This window comes from Microcaecilia unicolor, chromosome 11 (assembly GCF_901765095.1).
Source record: "Microcaecilia unicolor chromosome 11, aMicUni1.1, whole genome shotgun sequence".
NCBI lineage: Eukaryota > Metazoa > Chordata > Amphibia > Gymnophiona > Siphonopidae > Microcaecilia > Microcaecilia unicolor.
Window position 1 is genome coordinate 204,758,583 of NC_044041.1, and position 17,445 is coordinate 204,776,027.

Consider the following 17,445-nt stretch of genomic DNA (forward strand, 5'->3'; position numbering starts at 1 on the left):
CCAACAAACAGGACTTAATAAGGATCTGGGTTTTCTAACCCATTATAAACCATAAAGCTGTATTTCTCTGTTTATTTCTCTGTTTATTACCCTCCTCTCACCTACCAACACCCATTCTGTTAGAATATAAATGAAATGCTATGATGTCCCCATGCATACCCCCACCCTCCCACCCTGTCAGACTGTCATAGTAATGCTTGAATGTTTTCACTTATATACACTGTCAGCTAGCACATTTGCTTATTTCCGATCTGAGGAAGAAGGGCAACCTTCGAAAGCTAATCAAGAAATGTATTAAGTTATGTCAAATAAAAAAGGGATCATCTTATTTTCTTTTCCATGTTTTATTTTGTTTGATTTCTATTGATAACCTTTAAGAGTGGACTAACACGGCTACCACACCATTATGACATATGTGCATACCTACACTGTGCTGTTTGATGGGTGGAGTCTGGGTGGCTCAGGGAGAGGATTTTTTTTTAACATGTGCATACCCATTTACCTCCTCTGTAGGTAAATATACACTAAAAATAAAAAAAAACTGAAAAATGAATGGTTGATGGGCTGTTAAAACAGACAAAACTAGCCAGAGTCACGCTATTTTGTACTAACCAGTAACTCAGGAGCATGTGTTTAATGTTTTTGACACCTCTTTCATTTAGCCCCTCCCAACATTGTGAGTATCCTGAGGGGTGCAGCTGCTCTGTTCATCAGCAGTCAGACCAATACTCGTGAAGCATGCATACCCCACTGAACGCTGAGGGAAACTTGTTAACATAAAATAATAGAGTGTGCTCAGAAAAAGTAGCCAGTGAAAACGAAGTGTGAAAATATAACAAATAAAGTCTAGTGGGAAGATGCAGAGAGGTGACCAAAGAGCCGAGACACAGGACAGGTGCTACTTCAAGCCATTTTTGGATGGCATGGCTGAGTGTGTGAGGATTACAAATTGAGTATTTTCATTAGGTGCAGGAAAGCCATCATTAATACCATGTTTATTTCGACATTATTTCCCCTGGAGTATCACTTTAATTTTAGGACAGAATAGCAAATGTGAAATTATGAAAAGATACGGTCTTAATATTCATCTTTTTTGAAGTACTGGGAACATTTGTTATGGGAATCCAATAGAAATTTGCATTTTCTCCTTGGTGTTAATGGATTTCACAAACTTTTCTGAGCAAAGAACCGTGGTTACAATTCATTTTTTTTCCCCTGGATGGAGGTCAATAAACAAAAAAAACAAGGTGATGGATTTTTATTGCACTAATTTAATCTGCTTATGTTTATTGGAATTTGTTATCCTGCCTTTTGCAGCAGGCGCATCAAAGTTGGTTTTCAGATTAATGCTCAGAAATGAAAAGCGCACCAAATAAAAGTCAATAGGAAGTTTCAAGATCCTCCGGCTACCTGAGGGGCACAAGACCCCAGATGCCTGGAGAAGGGAGGTTGTTTTTATGGCCTTCGGTAGTGCGTTCCATAGCTGCGTGCAGATGTATGAGAAACTGGTCGCGTATGTGGATTTATATTTTAGCCCTTTGCAGTTGGGATAATGTAGAGGAGTGTGGTAGCCATGTTAGTCCACTCTTCAGGTTATCAATAGAAATCAAACAAAATAAAACATGGAAAAGAAAATAAGATGATACCTTTTTTATTGGACATAACTTAATACATTTCTTGATTAGCTTTCGAAGGTTGCCCTTCTTCCTCAGATCGGAAATAAGCAAATGTGCTAGCTGACAGTGTATATAAGTGAAAACATTCAAGCATTACTATGACAGTAAAATAGATACTATTGGAGATTCTACATAGAATGTTGCTACTATTGGACATTCTACATGGAATGTTGCTACTATTGGACATTCTACATGGAATGTTGCTATTCCACTAGCAACATTCCATGTAGAAGGCTGCGCAGGCTTCTGTTTCTGTGAGTGGACGTCAGACTCACAGAAGCAGAAGCCTGCGCGGCCACATTGGTGATCTACAAGGGCCGACTTCTACATGGAATGTTGCTAGTGGAATAACAGCATTCCATGTAGAATCTCAAATAGTAGCAACAGTGGAGGAGTGGCCTAGTGGTTAGGGTGGTGGACTTTGCTCCTGAGGAACTGAGTTCAATTCCCACTCAGGCACAGGCAGCTCCTTGTGACTCTGGGCAAGTCACTTAACCCTCCATTGCCCCATGTAAGCCGCATTGAGCCTGCCATGAGTGGGAAAGCACAGGGTACAAATGTAACAAAAATAAAATAGATACTATTAGAGATTCTACATGGAATGTTGCTACTATTGGAGATTCTACATGGAATGTTGCTACTATTGGAGATTCTAACATGGAATGTTGCTACTATTGGAGATTCTACATGGAATGCTAATACTATTGGACATTCTACATGGAATGTTGCTATTCCACTAGCAACATTCCTGCGCAGGCTTCTGTTTCTGTGAGTCTGACGTCCTGCACATACGTGCAGGACGTCAGACTCACAGAAGCAGAAGCCTGCGCGGCCACATTGGTGATCTACAAGGGCCGACTTCTACATGGAATGTTGCTAGTGGAATAGCAACATTCCATGTAGAATCTATAGAAATCAAACAAAATAAAACATGGAAAAGAAAATAAGATGATACCTTTTTTATTGGACATAACTTAATACATTTCTTGATTAGCTTTCGAAGGTTGCCCTTCTTCGTCAGATCGGAAATAAGCAAATGTTGGGATAATGGAAATTGAGGAATGTGCGTGATGATCTTTTTGCATTCCTAATAGGCAAGACTATAAGGTCTGACATGTAGGTCGGAGCTTCTCCATGAACGATTTTGTGGACCAGGGTGCAAACTTTGAATGCAATACGTTCTTTTAGTGGGAGCCAGTGTAGTTTTTCTCTTAGGGGTTTGACGCTTCCGTATTTCGCTTTCCCAAATATGAGTCTGGCTGCTGTGTTTTGAGCGGTTTGAAACTTCTTGAGGATTTGTTCTTTGCATCCGGCATAAATTTATTTATTTATTGCATTTGTATCCCACATTTTCCCACCTCTTTGCGGGTTCAGTGTGGCTTACAATAAGTTGTGAGTGATAGAAATACAGTTTGTTACTACTCGGTTATGGAAACTGAAAGGGGCAGTATATAATAACAAGAAAGCATTTGGATACCTTTTCTGTGAATAGAGGTATGAGTGTGGTGAGATTACAGGGGATAAGAATTCAGAGTGGCTGTATTGATGCATTATTGAACAGTGGGTGTGGGCTTTATGTGTTTTGGTTCTTTCCGTATATTTTCTCAAAAAGATGGGTCTTCAATACTTTGCGGAAGGTGGCTTGCTCGTAGATCGTTTTCAGTGAATTCCAGAACTGCGTGCTCATGTAGGAAAAGGTTGACGCGTGCAGCGCCTTGTATTTCAAGCCCTCGCAATTAGGGAAGTGGAGGTTGAGGAAAGTTCGGGATGGCATTGCAGTAGTCTAGATGACTGAGCACCATTGATATGTAGGTACAGTAGGGTTTTGGTGGCTTTGGGAGGGGTCACAGTTTCCACCACAACTGTAAGAGGTAGAAGGAGATAGGAACCTGAATCCCCCAGTCCATACTGCACTGCCCCGACCACTATACTACACCAGGGACCTGCAGGCTGCTCTAGTAGACCTGACTTGAACTGAGGCTGTCATAGAGGCTGGTAAGTTACATTTTTTGGGGGGTGGGAAGGGGTCAGTGACCACTGGAGGGGTATTGAGGGGTCACCCTTGATTCTCTCCAGTGGTCATCTGGTCATTTAGGGCAACTTTTCTTGCCTTATTTCTTCTGAAAACAGGTTTAGAGCAAAATGTCTTAGTTTTAGTCCTGGACATTTTTGTTTTGTTCCATTATGACTGTAAAACATCCAAGTGTTAGACGCACTCTAATCCCACCTTCAAAATGCCCCCCTTTGTGATTTGGATGCACTGCAGATGAATTGCATAGATAAAAGTCTGTAAAATCGGTTTCGAAAATACCGATTTGGACGTTTTGAGAAGAAAAATGTCCAAATGGTGCTTTATGCCACTCTTTGGATGGTTTTCTCTTTCAAAAATGAGCCCCAATGTGTGTGTTTTGACCTGCATGAAGTGGATCTTCACGTGTAAATAACTACCATTTATATATGTTTGCAAATAACTCCCATTCTCTATTATCCATTCTCTATTTGGAAAAACCAAATATGAAAGTGCAAAACCCCTAAGAGAGAAACTTCACTGGCTCCCAATCAAGGAACGAGTTGCGTTCAAGATCTGCGCGATTGTACACAAAATCATTCACGCGGATGCCCCAATCTACATGCTAAACCTTGTGGACTTGCCTCCAAGAAACGCCAGAAGATCATCCCGCAAATTTCTCAATCTGCACTTCCCCAGCTGTAAAGGATTAAAATACAAGCTGATACACGCCACCACCTTCTCTTACATGAGCACGCAATTGTGGAATGCATTACCTACAGCCCTGAAAGCTATTGACGAAATAACCAACTTCCGCAAATCTCTGAAGACACGTCTGTTCAACAAGGCCTACAAAGAGAACCCATAACCTTACAAAACTACCTCACCAACTCACCCAATTATTACAGTCGTCACCTTATATCCTGCCTAACAGCTTCCTTCTCTCTTCCCTCACCTAATCTTTGTACATTACTAATTGTATCTGATATCATGGAATGATTATGTCATAACCAAACTCTGTAAGCCACATTGAGCCTGCAAATAGGTGGGAAAATGTGGGATACAAATGCAATAAATAATTAAACAGAACAGTCTGCCTGTCCGCACCAACCTCTCAGCTCTACAATCCCTCCCTCTTCCCCACACAGTGCACCATCTGTCCTGTTCTCTGAAGTCTGCTCAGAATTGGGATCAGATCAACTCATGCCAATCTTTAGAGAGCACCCTTGGATTTTCCCAGCTGACAGACTTTTTACTTAGGAAGTGTAAGAGGTAGCCCCTGGTGTATGTCTGATACTGTAAGGGGAGAGGGGCACTCACATAAAGAATTTCTTGGTTTGGGACCAGGGCTGTAGGCAGTTTCACTACACAGGCTGCACCCTCCTTTCGGTTGATGAGGCACATCATGCTAAGTTTGGGGTTCTGAACCAATTAATTTACTTTCCAGTCTGTTTAAGCAATTAACAGGGAAGATGCAAACAGTACTTACCAGGTCTCTCTTTCCCTTCAACTTTTCTCTTTCTTTTGTCCTTGTTTTCTGTGCTCAACCTTCCCCTTAAAGGTATAGTGAATAGTGTAATAAATTTCAGGGAAGATGGTGATCACTTTGCACTGTTTGTTATGGGTGGTTGGGAGGCTCAGGGGATCTGAGGGTTCAAATCAGCATTGCAGATAGCCTGGTCCTGGCTGGATGGGAGATGGTAGAACTGTGACTGTAAGTGGTTTTCAGCCTCTGGTGCTGTTCAGAACAGTGGCGTAGCCAAGGACGGGCCTGGGTGGGCCCAGGCTCACCCAGTAGCAGCACACCTGTGATGTAACTGGCAGGGATCCCCAAGCCCCACCAGCCAAAAACTCTCAACAACTGTACCTCCTGCATACCTTGTAAATAGCAGATCTTCACCTACAAGGAGCAGTAACTGATGCATACTGTTCGTACCGGCTCCACAGCCTTCCCTCTGATGCAGTGGCGTAGCCACAGGTGGGCTTGGGTGGGCCAGGGCCCACCCATTTATGGCTCAGGCCCACCCAACAGTAGCACATGTTTTCCCACCAGCTGAGATAAAAAAAATTTTTTTTTTGGGGGGGGGGGGGGGACAACACTTGGTGCCCACCCAATTCTTGCCTAGGCCCACCCAAAATCTGTTGTCTGGCTACGCCCCTGCTCTGATGTATTTCCGCCTATGCGGAAACAGGAAGTTGTATTAGAGGGAAGGCTGTGAGGCTAACATGAGCAGTGTGAATTAGTCGATTTTCACTGGCAGCAAGCAGCAACTATTTAAAAGGTATGTGGGGAGGGGGATGTTAGAGAGACCACATGGCATGCAGGCGAGAGAGGGAGAGACCAAATTACTTGTGGGACAGGGTAGAATTCTGCCCACCTATCTTGGGCCCAGGCCCTCCCAAAATTGGGTGTCTGGCTACACCCCTGGTTCAGAATCCAGCACAGATGATAGATTGTCCTGGTCACTTTTGTGGAATGACACAATTATATTATTGGTCTGATATTTTAGCATGCTTTCCCACTGTTTAAGCTCTGTCCTGACATGATCCCTGACACTTTTGACTAGAGTAGAGCCTGTGATAGATGCAGACGACTGTAGTTACAAATTCAGTCATCGCTGATTACAGCACCTTTCATTTTTCACTTTTCTATCTTAAGATTCCTTAGAGGAGACGCTAGCGAGCAAAATCACTTTCAGGTTTCTTTAGATAGCAGCTTTGTATTTTGCAACATCACGCTGCAATTGTTAATGGATTAATTTGTCACTTACACGTTCACCTTTAGCGCTTACGATTAGATTTTTAGAGAACATATCTGCGTAGTCCATAATCACGTTGTTTTGTAATTTCACGCTGTGGTTCACAATCATTCCGCAGTATTAAATATTTACTAGTCCTTAATGGAGTAATTTGTTACTTACACTTTTAACATTAGTATTTAGAACATATCTTCATAGTAGGAATGTAGATGTAACTGGAAGCCCTGCCCGTGCTCCGCCCCTGTGCATGCCTCTTGCATTTACACCACGCAGATGTAACAGGAAGCTCTGCCCATGCTCCGCTCCTGTGCATGCCTCTTGATGTAGGCACTATGTAAGTTAAGGCACAGTTAGAGAACAGCACTGAGGCACTTTTCTGGCACATTTCACGGGTAAGTACTTGTGGATAGATGTGTGCAAGGGACGTGAAAAGGTGGAGACATAGACTGTGTATGTAACGGGCCTTATGAGGATTGAACTCCTGGAAGCTTTGTGTATACATACATATCTCTCTCTCTCTCTCTGGTTGAAATTCAAAGTGATTTAAAGACCAAGAGAGGCTCCTTTTCGTGCAGGGTTATCCGGTGCAGGGACTCTTATCTGGTTAGTGGTGCTGAATAAACTGACTGCCCCCAGACTCATTATAAAATAGCCGACTAAGTCGGCACTTATGTGGTTAAGGCTGATATTCAGCATTTAACTGCCTAAGTGTAGTGGCCAAATCTGAGCAGATAAAACTCATCGGTTGCACGTAGTTGGTAAGAGCTGAAGATGGAACTGAACTGCAGGAGAGATGGTCAGCTACACAAATCTGGATAGTCAGCATTGAATTTCTACCCCGCTGAATTTGTTTTGATGATATATGCAGAGAGGAGTTTGGACTGTATGTGCAAGCATGGGGCGGGGGGGGGGGTGTCTGTATACGTTGGGGGGCTATAGTTGTCAGTCATGCAGCTGATCTGATTGACCAAAAAAAAAACCTTTTGTGCTGTACTCCCTCCCCGGTGACTTATCATGTTTTTGCACTGGAGAATAACTCAGCCTGTTTTACACTGATTGACCCACAAACATCTTCCTTTTGCAGGTTTACTGGAATGACTTTGCCACCCCCTGTAATTAGTAGTAAGAACTGGCTTCGTCTGCGCTTTACATCAGACAGCAATCACCGGCAGAAAGGCTTCAGTGCTCAGTACCAAGGTAATTAGTAACGAAGCGAGCGACAGGCTCAGATTGCAATGCCTCTGGAACCACGCCGTCCCTCACGCTATCTTGTGTTTCATTCTCACTGCTGTGCAATTATCATTGAAAATCGTACACCACTCTTCAGACACCTTTCTGAATTACTGCCTTCTCAGGCAGTTTGAAATTTGCTGTGATTAAGGGAGGACCGTCTGGTTCGCAGCGCACTGGAAATTCTTGCCTGTTTTACATTAAACACCCGAAAGACCGATTTCTACGGCACTATTAGACGTACACAGCTCTGTACAGTAAACACGTATGAAGCAGTCCCTGTTCTGCTACTACTTTTCATTTCTCTAACACTTCTAGACATGCAGAGCCCTGTACACTGAACACATATAAGACAGCCCCTGTTTGACAGAGCTTACAATCCATTAAAGACGGACACACCGGACAAAAAAGGGTCTGGGGACTTATTTACTATGGAAATGATTAAAGCAATCATGGCTACTAATTTTGGTGAACTTGTCCTTAAAGAAACTGCTGCACCTCAGAAGTGGCAGTGTCACACTCAACAGATAATATTATAAAACTTACACACTCAGCTGCAACACACGCCCTGCCCCACCCCTGTTCATCCCCTGTCCCTGTCACACCCCTGCCCTTTCTGTCCATGCTCCTGCTCCACCCCTTCCCCACCGCTGTCCTCACCCCACTCCCTTCATAGTTGCACTATCTAGCATTTAGGCGCTTAAATTCATAGAATAGCGCCTCATAACTACAAATTACAGCCAGTTATCACCAATTAACACTTAAGGGCTATTATTGGTACTTAAGTTCAATTGACGTCTAATATAACAATTAAGTTAGGGTACAGCTGGCACTGTGTTTAGAATGTGGGGCTTTCTTTATGTTCTACACTTGATACCATAACTTATATTTGTCAGTCTGTAATTTTTAGCTTAACGGAGCAACCCAGTAACTTTCCAGTTGACAGCATAAAAATCCAGTCTGTATCCCAGTTGCTAGCCATAGAGCCTGACCTCCCGGACAGCTTTTATTCCTTGCTCGTAGTGTATAGAATCCACCCCCCCCCCCCCAACCACCTCATTAAGCTCTGCTGCCCCTCCCCTGCGTTCAACCCACAATATTCCAAATGGGCACCCCTAGCAGCCCAGCTGTTAAGGCAAACGTCTGGCCCCATCCCATGGATTGTGGTGCCTTCTCTTCCCCGTTCTCAAGTGCATTAAAGAGCAGAGTCATTTTCTCCGGAAATGAAGAGATGAAGGTTGTAATTTCGGCTGATTAAATAAACGTCCTTAGCTCATAATGCCTCACACAGAACAATTTTGCACAAGATAATAGCCACTTTTTTTGACTCGTGAAGTGAAAACGCTAATGTACCAGAATGTTTCATTTAATGCTGCTGTTGGACAGGAGACGCCATTCAGCTCTAAGAATAAAGAAAAGCATTTCTTTTTTACACCACAGTCACAAAGTGCTTCTGCTCTTACTGTAACACGCTGGCAAGTTGCTTTTTGTTAAAAGGAGCAGATCACTTGCTCAATACAGTCTGAGACAAGGAAGCACCAGCCGCTGGGAAACAGCAGTTTGACTTCTGGATGTGCTCAGTCGGGGACCCTCTTTAGGGGCCTGGAGGGTGCTCGGGAGGAGTCTGTTCTATACAGCAGAGGTTCTTAACCTTTTTGTGATTCCTGCTCCCAATTAACTGCTCAGTGAAACTCATACCCCCCTTCCTAAACCATGTGTCCACCAGTGACTACTGATCCCTACATATGGCAGTGCCAACATGACGTTAAATTACAGTAGTCTACAGTTGTTGCTACCAATAACTCTCCTAATAACCGTCTTCACTCGGTCTAGAAAGTTTCAGTAAATTGCCTTAGATTTTCAAGACCTTTCCTCACACCCCATTTGCCCTCTTCCTCTATCCCTTGGGAGTGTGGGCACCTTTGCTTACGAACTCCCCCTATAAATGAGCCAGGGGTACAGTGTTCCATTATAGAATATTATAATGACCAGCTGTCAACTTTCCCGAAACGTACTGATACCAAGCCTGTCACTTCTAGGACTGGAGGACTCAGGGGATGGACACAAGGGTACAGAATCTGTCATCTCTAGGCCTGGTGGGTTCAAGGGATGGGCACAGGGATACAGAGTTTGTCACCTCTAGGATTGGAGGACTCAGGGGATGGACCCAGGGATACACAGTCTGTCTCCTCTAGGACTGGAGGACTCAGGGGATGGACATAAGGGTACAGAATCTGTCATCTCTAGGCCTGGTGGGTTCAAGGGATGGGCACAGGGATACAGAGTTTGTCACCTCTAGGATTGGAGGACTCAGGGGATGGACCCAGGGATACACAGTCTGTCTCCTCTAGGACTGGAGGACTCAGGGGATGGACACAAGGGTACAGAATCTGTCATCTCTAGGCCTGGTGGGTTCAAGGGATGGGCACAGGGATACAGAGTTTGTCACCTCTAGGATTGGAGGACTCAGGGGATGGACCCAGGGATACACAGTCTGTCTCCTCTAGGACTGGAGGACTCAGGGGATGGACACAAGGGTACAGAATCTGTCATCTCTAGGCCTGGTGGGTTCAAGGGATGGGCACAGGGATACAGAGTTTGTCACCTCTAGGATTGGAGGACTCAGGGGATGGACCCAGGGATACACAGTCTGTCTCCTCTAGGACTGGAGGACTCAGGGGATGGACACAAGGGTACAGAATCTGTCATCTCTAGGCCTGGTGGGTTCAAGGGATGGGCACAGGGATACAGAGTTTGTCACCTCTAGGATTGGAGGACTCAGGGGATGGACCCAGGGATACACAGTCTGTCTCCTCTAGGACTGGAGGACTCAGGGGATGGACACAAGGGTACAGAATCTGTCATCTCTAGGCCTGGTGGGTTCAAGGGATGGGCACAGGGATACAGAGTTTGTCACCTCTAGGATTGGAGGACTCAGGGGATGGACCCAGGGATACACAGTCTGTCTCCTCTAGGACTGGAGGACTCAGGGGATGGACACAAGGGTACAGAATCTGTCATCTCTAGGCCTGGTGGGTTCAAGGGATGGGCACAGGGATACAGAGTTTGTCACCTCTAGGATTGGAGGACTCAGGGGATGGACCCAGGGATACACAGTCTGTCTCCTCTAGGACTGGAGGACTCAGGGGATGGACACAAGGGTACAGAATCTGTCATCTCTAGGCCTGGTGGGTTCAAGGGATGGGCACAGGGATACAGAGTTTGTCACCTCTAGGATTGGAGGACTCAGGGGATGGACCCAGGGATACACAGTCTGTCTCCTCTAGGACTGGAGGACTCAGGGGATGGACACAAGGGTACAGAATCTGTCATCTCTAGGCCTGGTGGGTTCAAGGGATGGGCACAGGGATACAGAGTTTGTCACCTCTAGGATTGGAGGACTCAGGGGATGGACCCAGGGATACACAGTCTGTCTCCTCTAGGACTGGAGGACTCAGGGGATGGACACAAGGGTACAGAATCTGTCATCTCTAGGCCTGGTGGGTTCAAGGGATGGGCACAGGGATACAGAGTTTGTCACCTCTAGGATTGGAGGACTCGGGATGGACACAGGGACACACACAGTCTGTCACCTCTAGGACTGGAGGGCTCAGGGGATGGACCCAGGGATACACAGTCTGTCACCTCTAGGACTGGAGGACTCAGGGGATGGACACAGGGATACAGAGTTTGTCACCTCTAGGATTGGAGGACTCGGGATGGACACAGGGACACACAGTCTGTCACCTCTAGGACTGGAGGACTCAGGGGATGGACACAGGGATACAGAGTTTGTCACCTCTAGGATTGGAGGACTCGGGATGGACACAGGGACACACAGTCTGTCACCTCTAGGACTGGAGGGCTCAGGGGATGGATACAGAGTTTGATTTTTAAGATTGGCAGCTCTGGAGAGTGGTGTAGAGATACATCATCTTTTATCTTTGCTCTTTCACTTCCATCATAGCCTGCCAACTCATTTCAGAATTCACGTGTAACTAGCTGGCTTTGTTTTCAAATGAAATAATTTGATTTATTTTTTCTTGTTTCTAAGTAAACGTATTTAAAATACTTGACATGTTGCTTTCACAGAGTTCTTTCTGGTAGGCATTGAAGTAAAATAAGGCCAGGTCACAATAATGAAGGCAGTTATAGATTTCAGAACATATTAAGTACATAATATGCATGAATGAACGGAACTTTTCATCACAATGTTGAGAGATGATAGAAAAAAAGGCCACAAAACCAGTTTGTTTTGCTGATTGCCTCCCACACATAATTGTATTCTATATATTGATTTTCCCAAATAAGGAAAAAATTAATTTTGTGCTGGTCCCAAACTAGTAAGGATGTGATCCCTGTTCTAAATTATAAATGAGGTGTCGCTTTCAGTCCTCACTGAATCAACATTAAGAAAGAGCTGTACAAACCCTGAGTTTCGTTAGCTCTCTATTGTTTCAATATTCTTGGATTCCCTTTTTCAGAAATGACGTAAGTCCAAAATAACTAGTTGTGATGTGAAGGGAAAAAGCTCCTGACAAATACAGGAAGGAATCCCACACCTGAGAAATAATTAATGGCTTTTAAGATGGAATGAAAAGGTTGTGACTCTTACTTTAGTAACCCTAGTAAGAAACATACCCTAATAAAATGTAGAAAACTCTGGGGAAAGCCGGGATTTTGATATGTGTAAATCTGAACTGTGTGCCTATAGCAAGGGGGCGTGGTTTGGGTGGGACTAGGGTGGAACCAAAAAAACCAGACATGGAATGAAGGTCTGCATCGGGGCACCTTTGATGTTGCCCCCACACGTACCCCATACGTACACATGAATTCCTGCACATATTTTCGGAAAGGCTGTATGTCAGCAGATCCTTTTTCTGAAATGCTACCAAAATTGCCTGGGGGTCTCAGTTCCAATTTCTATCTACAACGGGGTTGCACTTGGAGAAATCTAGCAATGACTTTGATCTGTGATAAATATGATTTGAAGCCTACTGAAGCTGTCTCGGACGTTGATAATACCTTTCAAAGGATACAGACGTTCATAGCCCTACGTGGTTAATGCAGTTGACAACGTAGAATGGAGGTGTAGCCTAGTGGTTAGAGTAGAAAGCAGGGAAGCCTGGTTTCAAATCCTGCTTCACCCATTGATGCTCCTTATGACCTTAGGCAAGTCTCTTGACCTTCCATTTCCTCAGGCACAAACTTAGAGCCTTACTTAGCAATGCGTATTAACCAGTTAATGCACAGAATGAACGTTAACTTGCATTGACATGATTTAATCTGCTTTAATTAAGGCAAACAACAAGTATTTTTGCTAACCATGCACATTATCTGAATTAATGGGTGTGTTAGCTGGTTGACGAATGTTAGTAAATGCCCTTAGATTTTATTTCCACTTCCCCTTTCCGATAGGGTAATAATCTTCTATTCATAGGCTCCTTGGAAAGCAAGAGGCTAAACAGAAGCCGTTCAGGCTTATTTTCGAAAGGGAAATGGAGAGATGGGCATCCTCCTCTCAGGTCACCTAAATCAGCATAATCGAAAGCCGATTTGGGGCGTCCTTAACTGCTTTCCGTCTCGGAGACTACCAAAGTTCCAGGGGGCGTGTTGGCAGTGTACTGAAGGCGGGACGGGGGCGTGGTTAAGAGATGGGCGTCCTCAGCCGATAATGGAAAAAAGAAGGGCGTCCCTCACGAGCATTTGGCCGACTTGGTTCCTTTTATTTCACGACCAAGCCTCAAAAAGGTGCCTGAACTGACCAGATGGCCACCGGAGGGAATCGGGGATGACCTCCCCTTACTCCCCCAGTAGACACCAACCCCCTCCCACCCCCAAAAAATAAATAAATAAACATTTTTGTGCCAGCCTCTATGCCAGCCTCAAATGTCATACCCAGCTCCATCACAGCAGTATGCAGGTCCCTGGAGCAGTTTTTAGTGGGTGCAGTGCACTTCAGGCAGACGGACCCAGGCCCATCCCCCCCACCTGTTACACTTGTGATGGTAAATGGGAGCCCTGCAAAGCCCACCCGAAACTCACTGTACCCACATCTAGGTGCCCCCCTTCACTCCTTATGGCTATGGTAGTGGTGTACAGTTGTGGGAAGTGGGTTTGGGGGGCTCAGCACACAAGGTAAGGGAGCTATGCACCTGGGAGCAATTTGTGAAGTCCGCTGCAGTGCCCCCTAGGGTGCCCAGTTGGTGTCCTGGCATGTGAGGGGGACCAGAGCACTATGAATGCTGGCTCCTCTCACGACCAAATGCCTTGGATTTGGTCGTTTTTGAGATGGGCGTCCTCGATTTCCATTATCACCGAAAACCGGGAACGACCATCTCTAAGGTCAACCATCTCAACATTTAGGTTGACCATCTCTAAGTGTTGAGATTTGGGTGTCCCCGACCGTATTATCGAAATGAAAGATGGACGTCCATCTTGTTTCGATAATAGGGGTTTCCCCGCCACTTCGGCGGAGCATCCTTAGATATGGTCGCCCTTAGAGATGGTCGTCCCCGTTCGATTATGCCCCTCTTTATGTGTCAAAGCAGGGTTCGACTTGTACTGGGTGGTGAGCTGGTATTCTTTTTTTTTTTTTCCCCAGGCTCATATTACAGCTGAAGGATTGCGTATTTTTTTTGTCAGCTTGCCACAGAAAATTAGCATAGAAGCTGTCAGATATGATCAGCTTGAGCAGGTCTTATTGAGGATGAGAGGTTGGCATTTTCCTCACATCTGGTTGTCACTCCTGTTGTCTCCTGCTGTCTCCCCCAATAAGCCTGAGCTGTGAGCTAAACTTTTCTTCTTACAATCTTTCTAGTCAAAAAGCAAATTGAACTGAAGTCCAGAGGAGTAAAGCTCCTGCCCAGCAAGGACAGCAACCAGAAGACATCTGTCTGTAAGTTCCCAGCTCTTCTATTTGTATCCTGTGCTAAGAAAACACTGACGTTTTTCTTCTGGGAATGCATCGCATTGGCACTTCCTGCAGAAAATGGTGCCTTTAAAGCTGTGTACGGTATTGAACTTGTGTGTTCAGAATGATGGTGCTGTTAGATGATGCAGTCCAGGTGGTCTAGTGACCGTGTGGCATGCAATGTATCGGTAGCTGGTTTGGTTCAGTGCTGTAACGAGCCTTGGCTGATGCATTTTGACTGGAGCTCTTAATAAGACTGGCCAGATCCTTAGGATTGAATGATGCTAATCTGGAGGCGGAGCATTCCTGTCCTAGAGCATTTTTGGCTGTGTACTAGGTCCCTGAATCTTATAATACAGTGATGACCCTCAAGGATCTCAGCAATGACTTTGGGTCTTTCCATAAGTAGGTCTTCTGTATCTTAGTGAAACATTCTGTTACTTTATTGCAGGGGTGTAGCTATGTGGGGCCACGGGGGCCTGGGCCTCCATAGATTTGGCCCTGGACCCCCCTGCCGACAACCCTCTTCACCCCCCCTCCCGCCACCAACCCGCCGTCAACCCGCCGTTGCCATCTGCTACCTTTGCTGGCGGGGGTTCCCAACCCCCGCCAGCCAAGGTCCTCTTCTTCCTTCATTCTGTTTCTGAGTCTGACGTCAGACTCACAGAAACAGAACAAAGCCCTGCAGATCGCAAGGCTTCGTTCTGTTTCTGTGAGTCTCACGTCCTGCACGTTGTATGTGCAGGACGTCAGACTCAGAAACCAAACGAAGGAAGAAGACTTCGGCTGGCGGGGATTGGGGTCCCCCGCCAACAAAGGTACCAGACGGCCATGGCGACGGCGGGTTGACGGTGGGAGGGGGGGTCGGCAATGGCGGGGGGGTTGGTGGCACTGGGGGGAGGGCTAAAATGTGCCCCCTCACCTCGGGCTTTGGACCCCCCCTCCCGCCGAAGTCTGGCTACGCCCCTGCTTTATTGTAACTTATATACTGTGCATTGTATGAAAAATCAGTAGCAAATACTTAAAACACAGTAATTAGCTGAGGTCTTAAGGGAGCAAAGCAGTCCTAATCAGTACACTCCACTAGTAAGTGGCAGGTGATGAAAAGTGTAGCAGATCAGGGGAGGCTGAAACTGAGAAGGTGAAAAAGCTTGTTTCAAAATCAGCAGGGCTAGAAAAGAGTAGGAACTAAAGTGCCAAGGTAGACAAGAAGGGTGAGAGAAAGGCAGGGGAACATTGAGATGAGGACCAAAGCTCCCAGGTTGGTCAGGACCATGTCTTATTTTGAAACACGGTCCTTACTAAATAAAGCCTGTAAAGTTGTGAGTCTGTGATGCAGAGGCGTATCTGAAGTTCGGCGGTAGGGGGGGCCAGAGCCAGAGTGAGGAGGCACATTATAGCCCCCCCCCTCCCACCGCCGCCATTGCCGACCCCCCCTTGGTGCCGTCACCCCCCCTGCCGCCTTCACCTACCTTTGCTGGCGGGGGACCCCAACCCCCACCAGCCGAGGTCCGCTTCCTCCTGCCGCTGCCTTTAAAAATATTCCTTCAGCTGGCGGGGGACCCCAACCAGCTTTGAACAGCATGGAGGACAATCAAAGAACTTAAAAGACCTCGGCTCGGCTGGCGGGGGTTGGGGTCCCCCGCCAGCTGAAGGAATATTTTTTAAAGGCAGTGGCAGGAGGAAGCGGACCTTGCCTGGCGGGGGTTGGGGTCCCCCGCCAGCAAAGGTAGCCCACGGCGACGGGGGGGGGGGGGGTTGACAGCGGTAGGGGGGTCCAGGGCGAAATCTGCGGGGGCTCAGGCCCCCCTGGCCCCACGCAGATACGCCCCTGCTGTGATGTGCAGGGAGAAGTGGAAGGAACAGGATTTGGCTTATATAACAACGAGGAGAGGAGGGACAGTGGTGTAGCCAGATGGCCAATTCTGGGTGGGGGGTGGCAGTGCAATTATCTCCCCCACCCCCTCCGCTCCCAGATCCTAAGAATATAAATACCTCAGCTGGCAGAGTTGCCAAGACCCACAAGCCGAAGACCTCTCCTACCTGAGTCGATCCTGCAGCAGAATATATTCAGTAGGCTCACTTTCCTACATAAGTATTGCCATACTGGGACAAACCGAAAGACCATCAAGCCCAGTTTCCTGTTTTCAACAGTGGCCAATCCAGGTCGCAAGTACCTGGCAAGATCCCAGAACAGTACAATACATTTTATGCTGCTTATCCTAGAAATAAGCAGTAGATTTTCCCCACATCCATCTTAATAATGGCTTATTGACTTTTCTTTTAGGAAGCTATCCAATCCCTTTTTAAACCCCGCTAAGATAACTGCTTTTACCACAGTCTCTGGCACCGAATTCCAGAGTTTAATTGCATGTTGAGTGAAGAAATATTTTCTCTGATTCGTTTTAAATTTACTACTTTCTAGCTTCATTGCGTGTGCCCCCTAGTCCTAGTATTTTTGGAAAGAGTAAACAAGCGATTCACGTCTACCTGGTCCACTGCACTCAGTGTCTTATAGACCTCTATCATATCTCCCCTCAGTATCATCAACCAAGACTCCTAGATCCTTTTCCTGGCTGGTGACTCCTAAACTCGGAACCTTGCATTACGTAGCTATAGTTCAGGTTCCTCTTTCTCACATGCATCACTTTGCACTTGCTCACATGAAACATCATCTGCCATTTGGATGCCCAGTTTTCCAGCCTCGTAAAGTCCTCTTGTAATTTTTCACAATCCTCTCGCCATTTAACAACTTTGAATAACTTTGTGTCGTCGGCAAATTGTAATTACTTCACTAGTTATTCCCATATCTAGATCATTTATAAATATGTTAAAAAGCAGCGATCCCAACACAGACCC

General features: G+C 45.9%; 1 protein-coding gene across 1 annotated transcript in view; it reads left to right on the forward strand.

Annotated features, from left to right (window-relative positions):
* The window catches only part of CSMD2 (CUB and Sushi multiple domains 2), a 507,359-nt gene that overhangs the window by 264,256 nt on the left and 225,658 nt on the right, over nt 1–17,445 (forward strand). The window contains exons 6-7 of the mRNA XM_030220011.1: nt 7,528–7,640; nt 14,494–14,571. Of these exons, the coding sequence (XP_030075871.1) occupies nt 7,528–7,640; nt 14,494–14,571 (191 nt within the window). The remainder of the gene's footprint in view (nt 1–7,527; nt 7,641–14,493; nt 14,572–17,445) is intronic.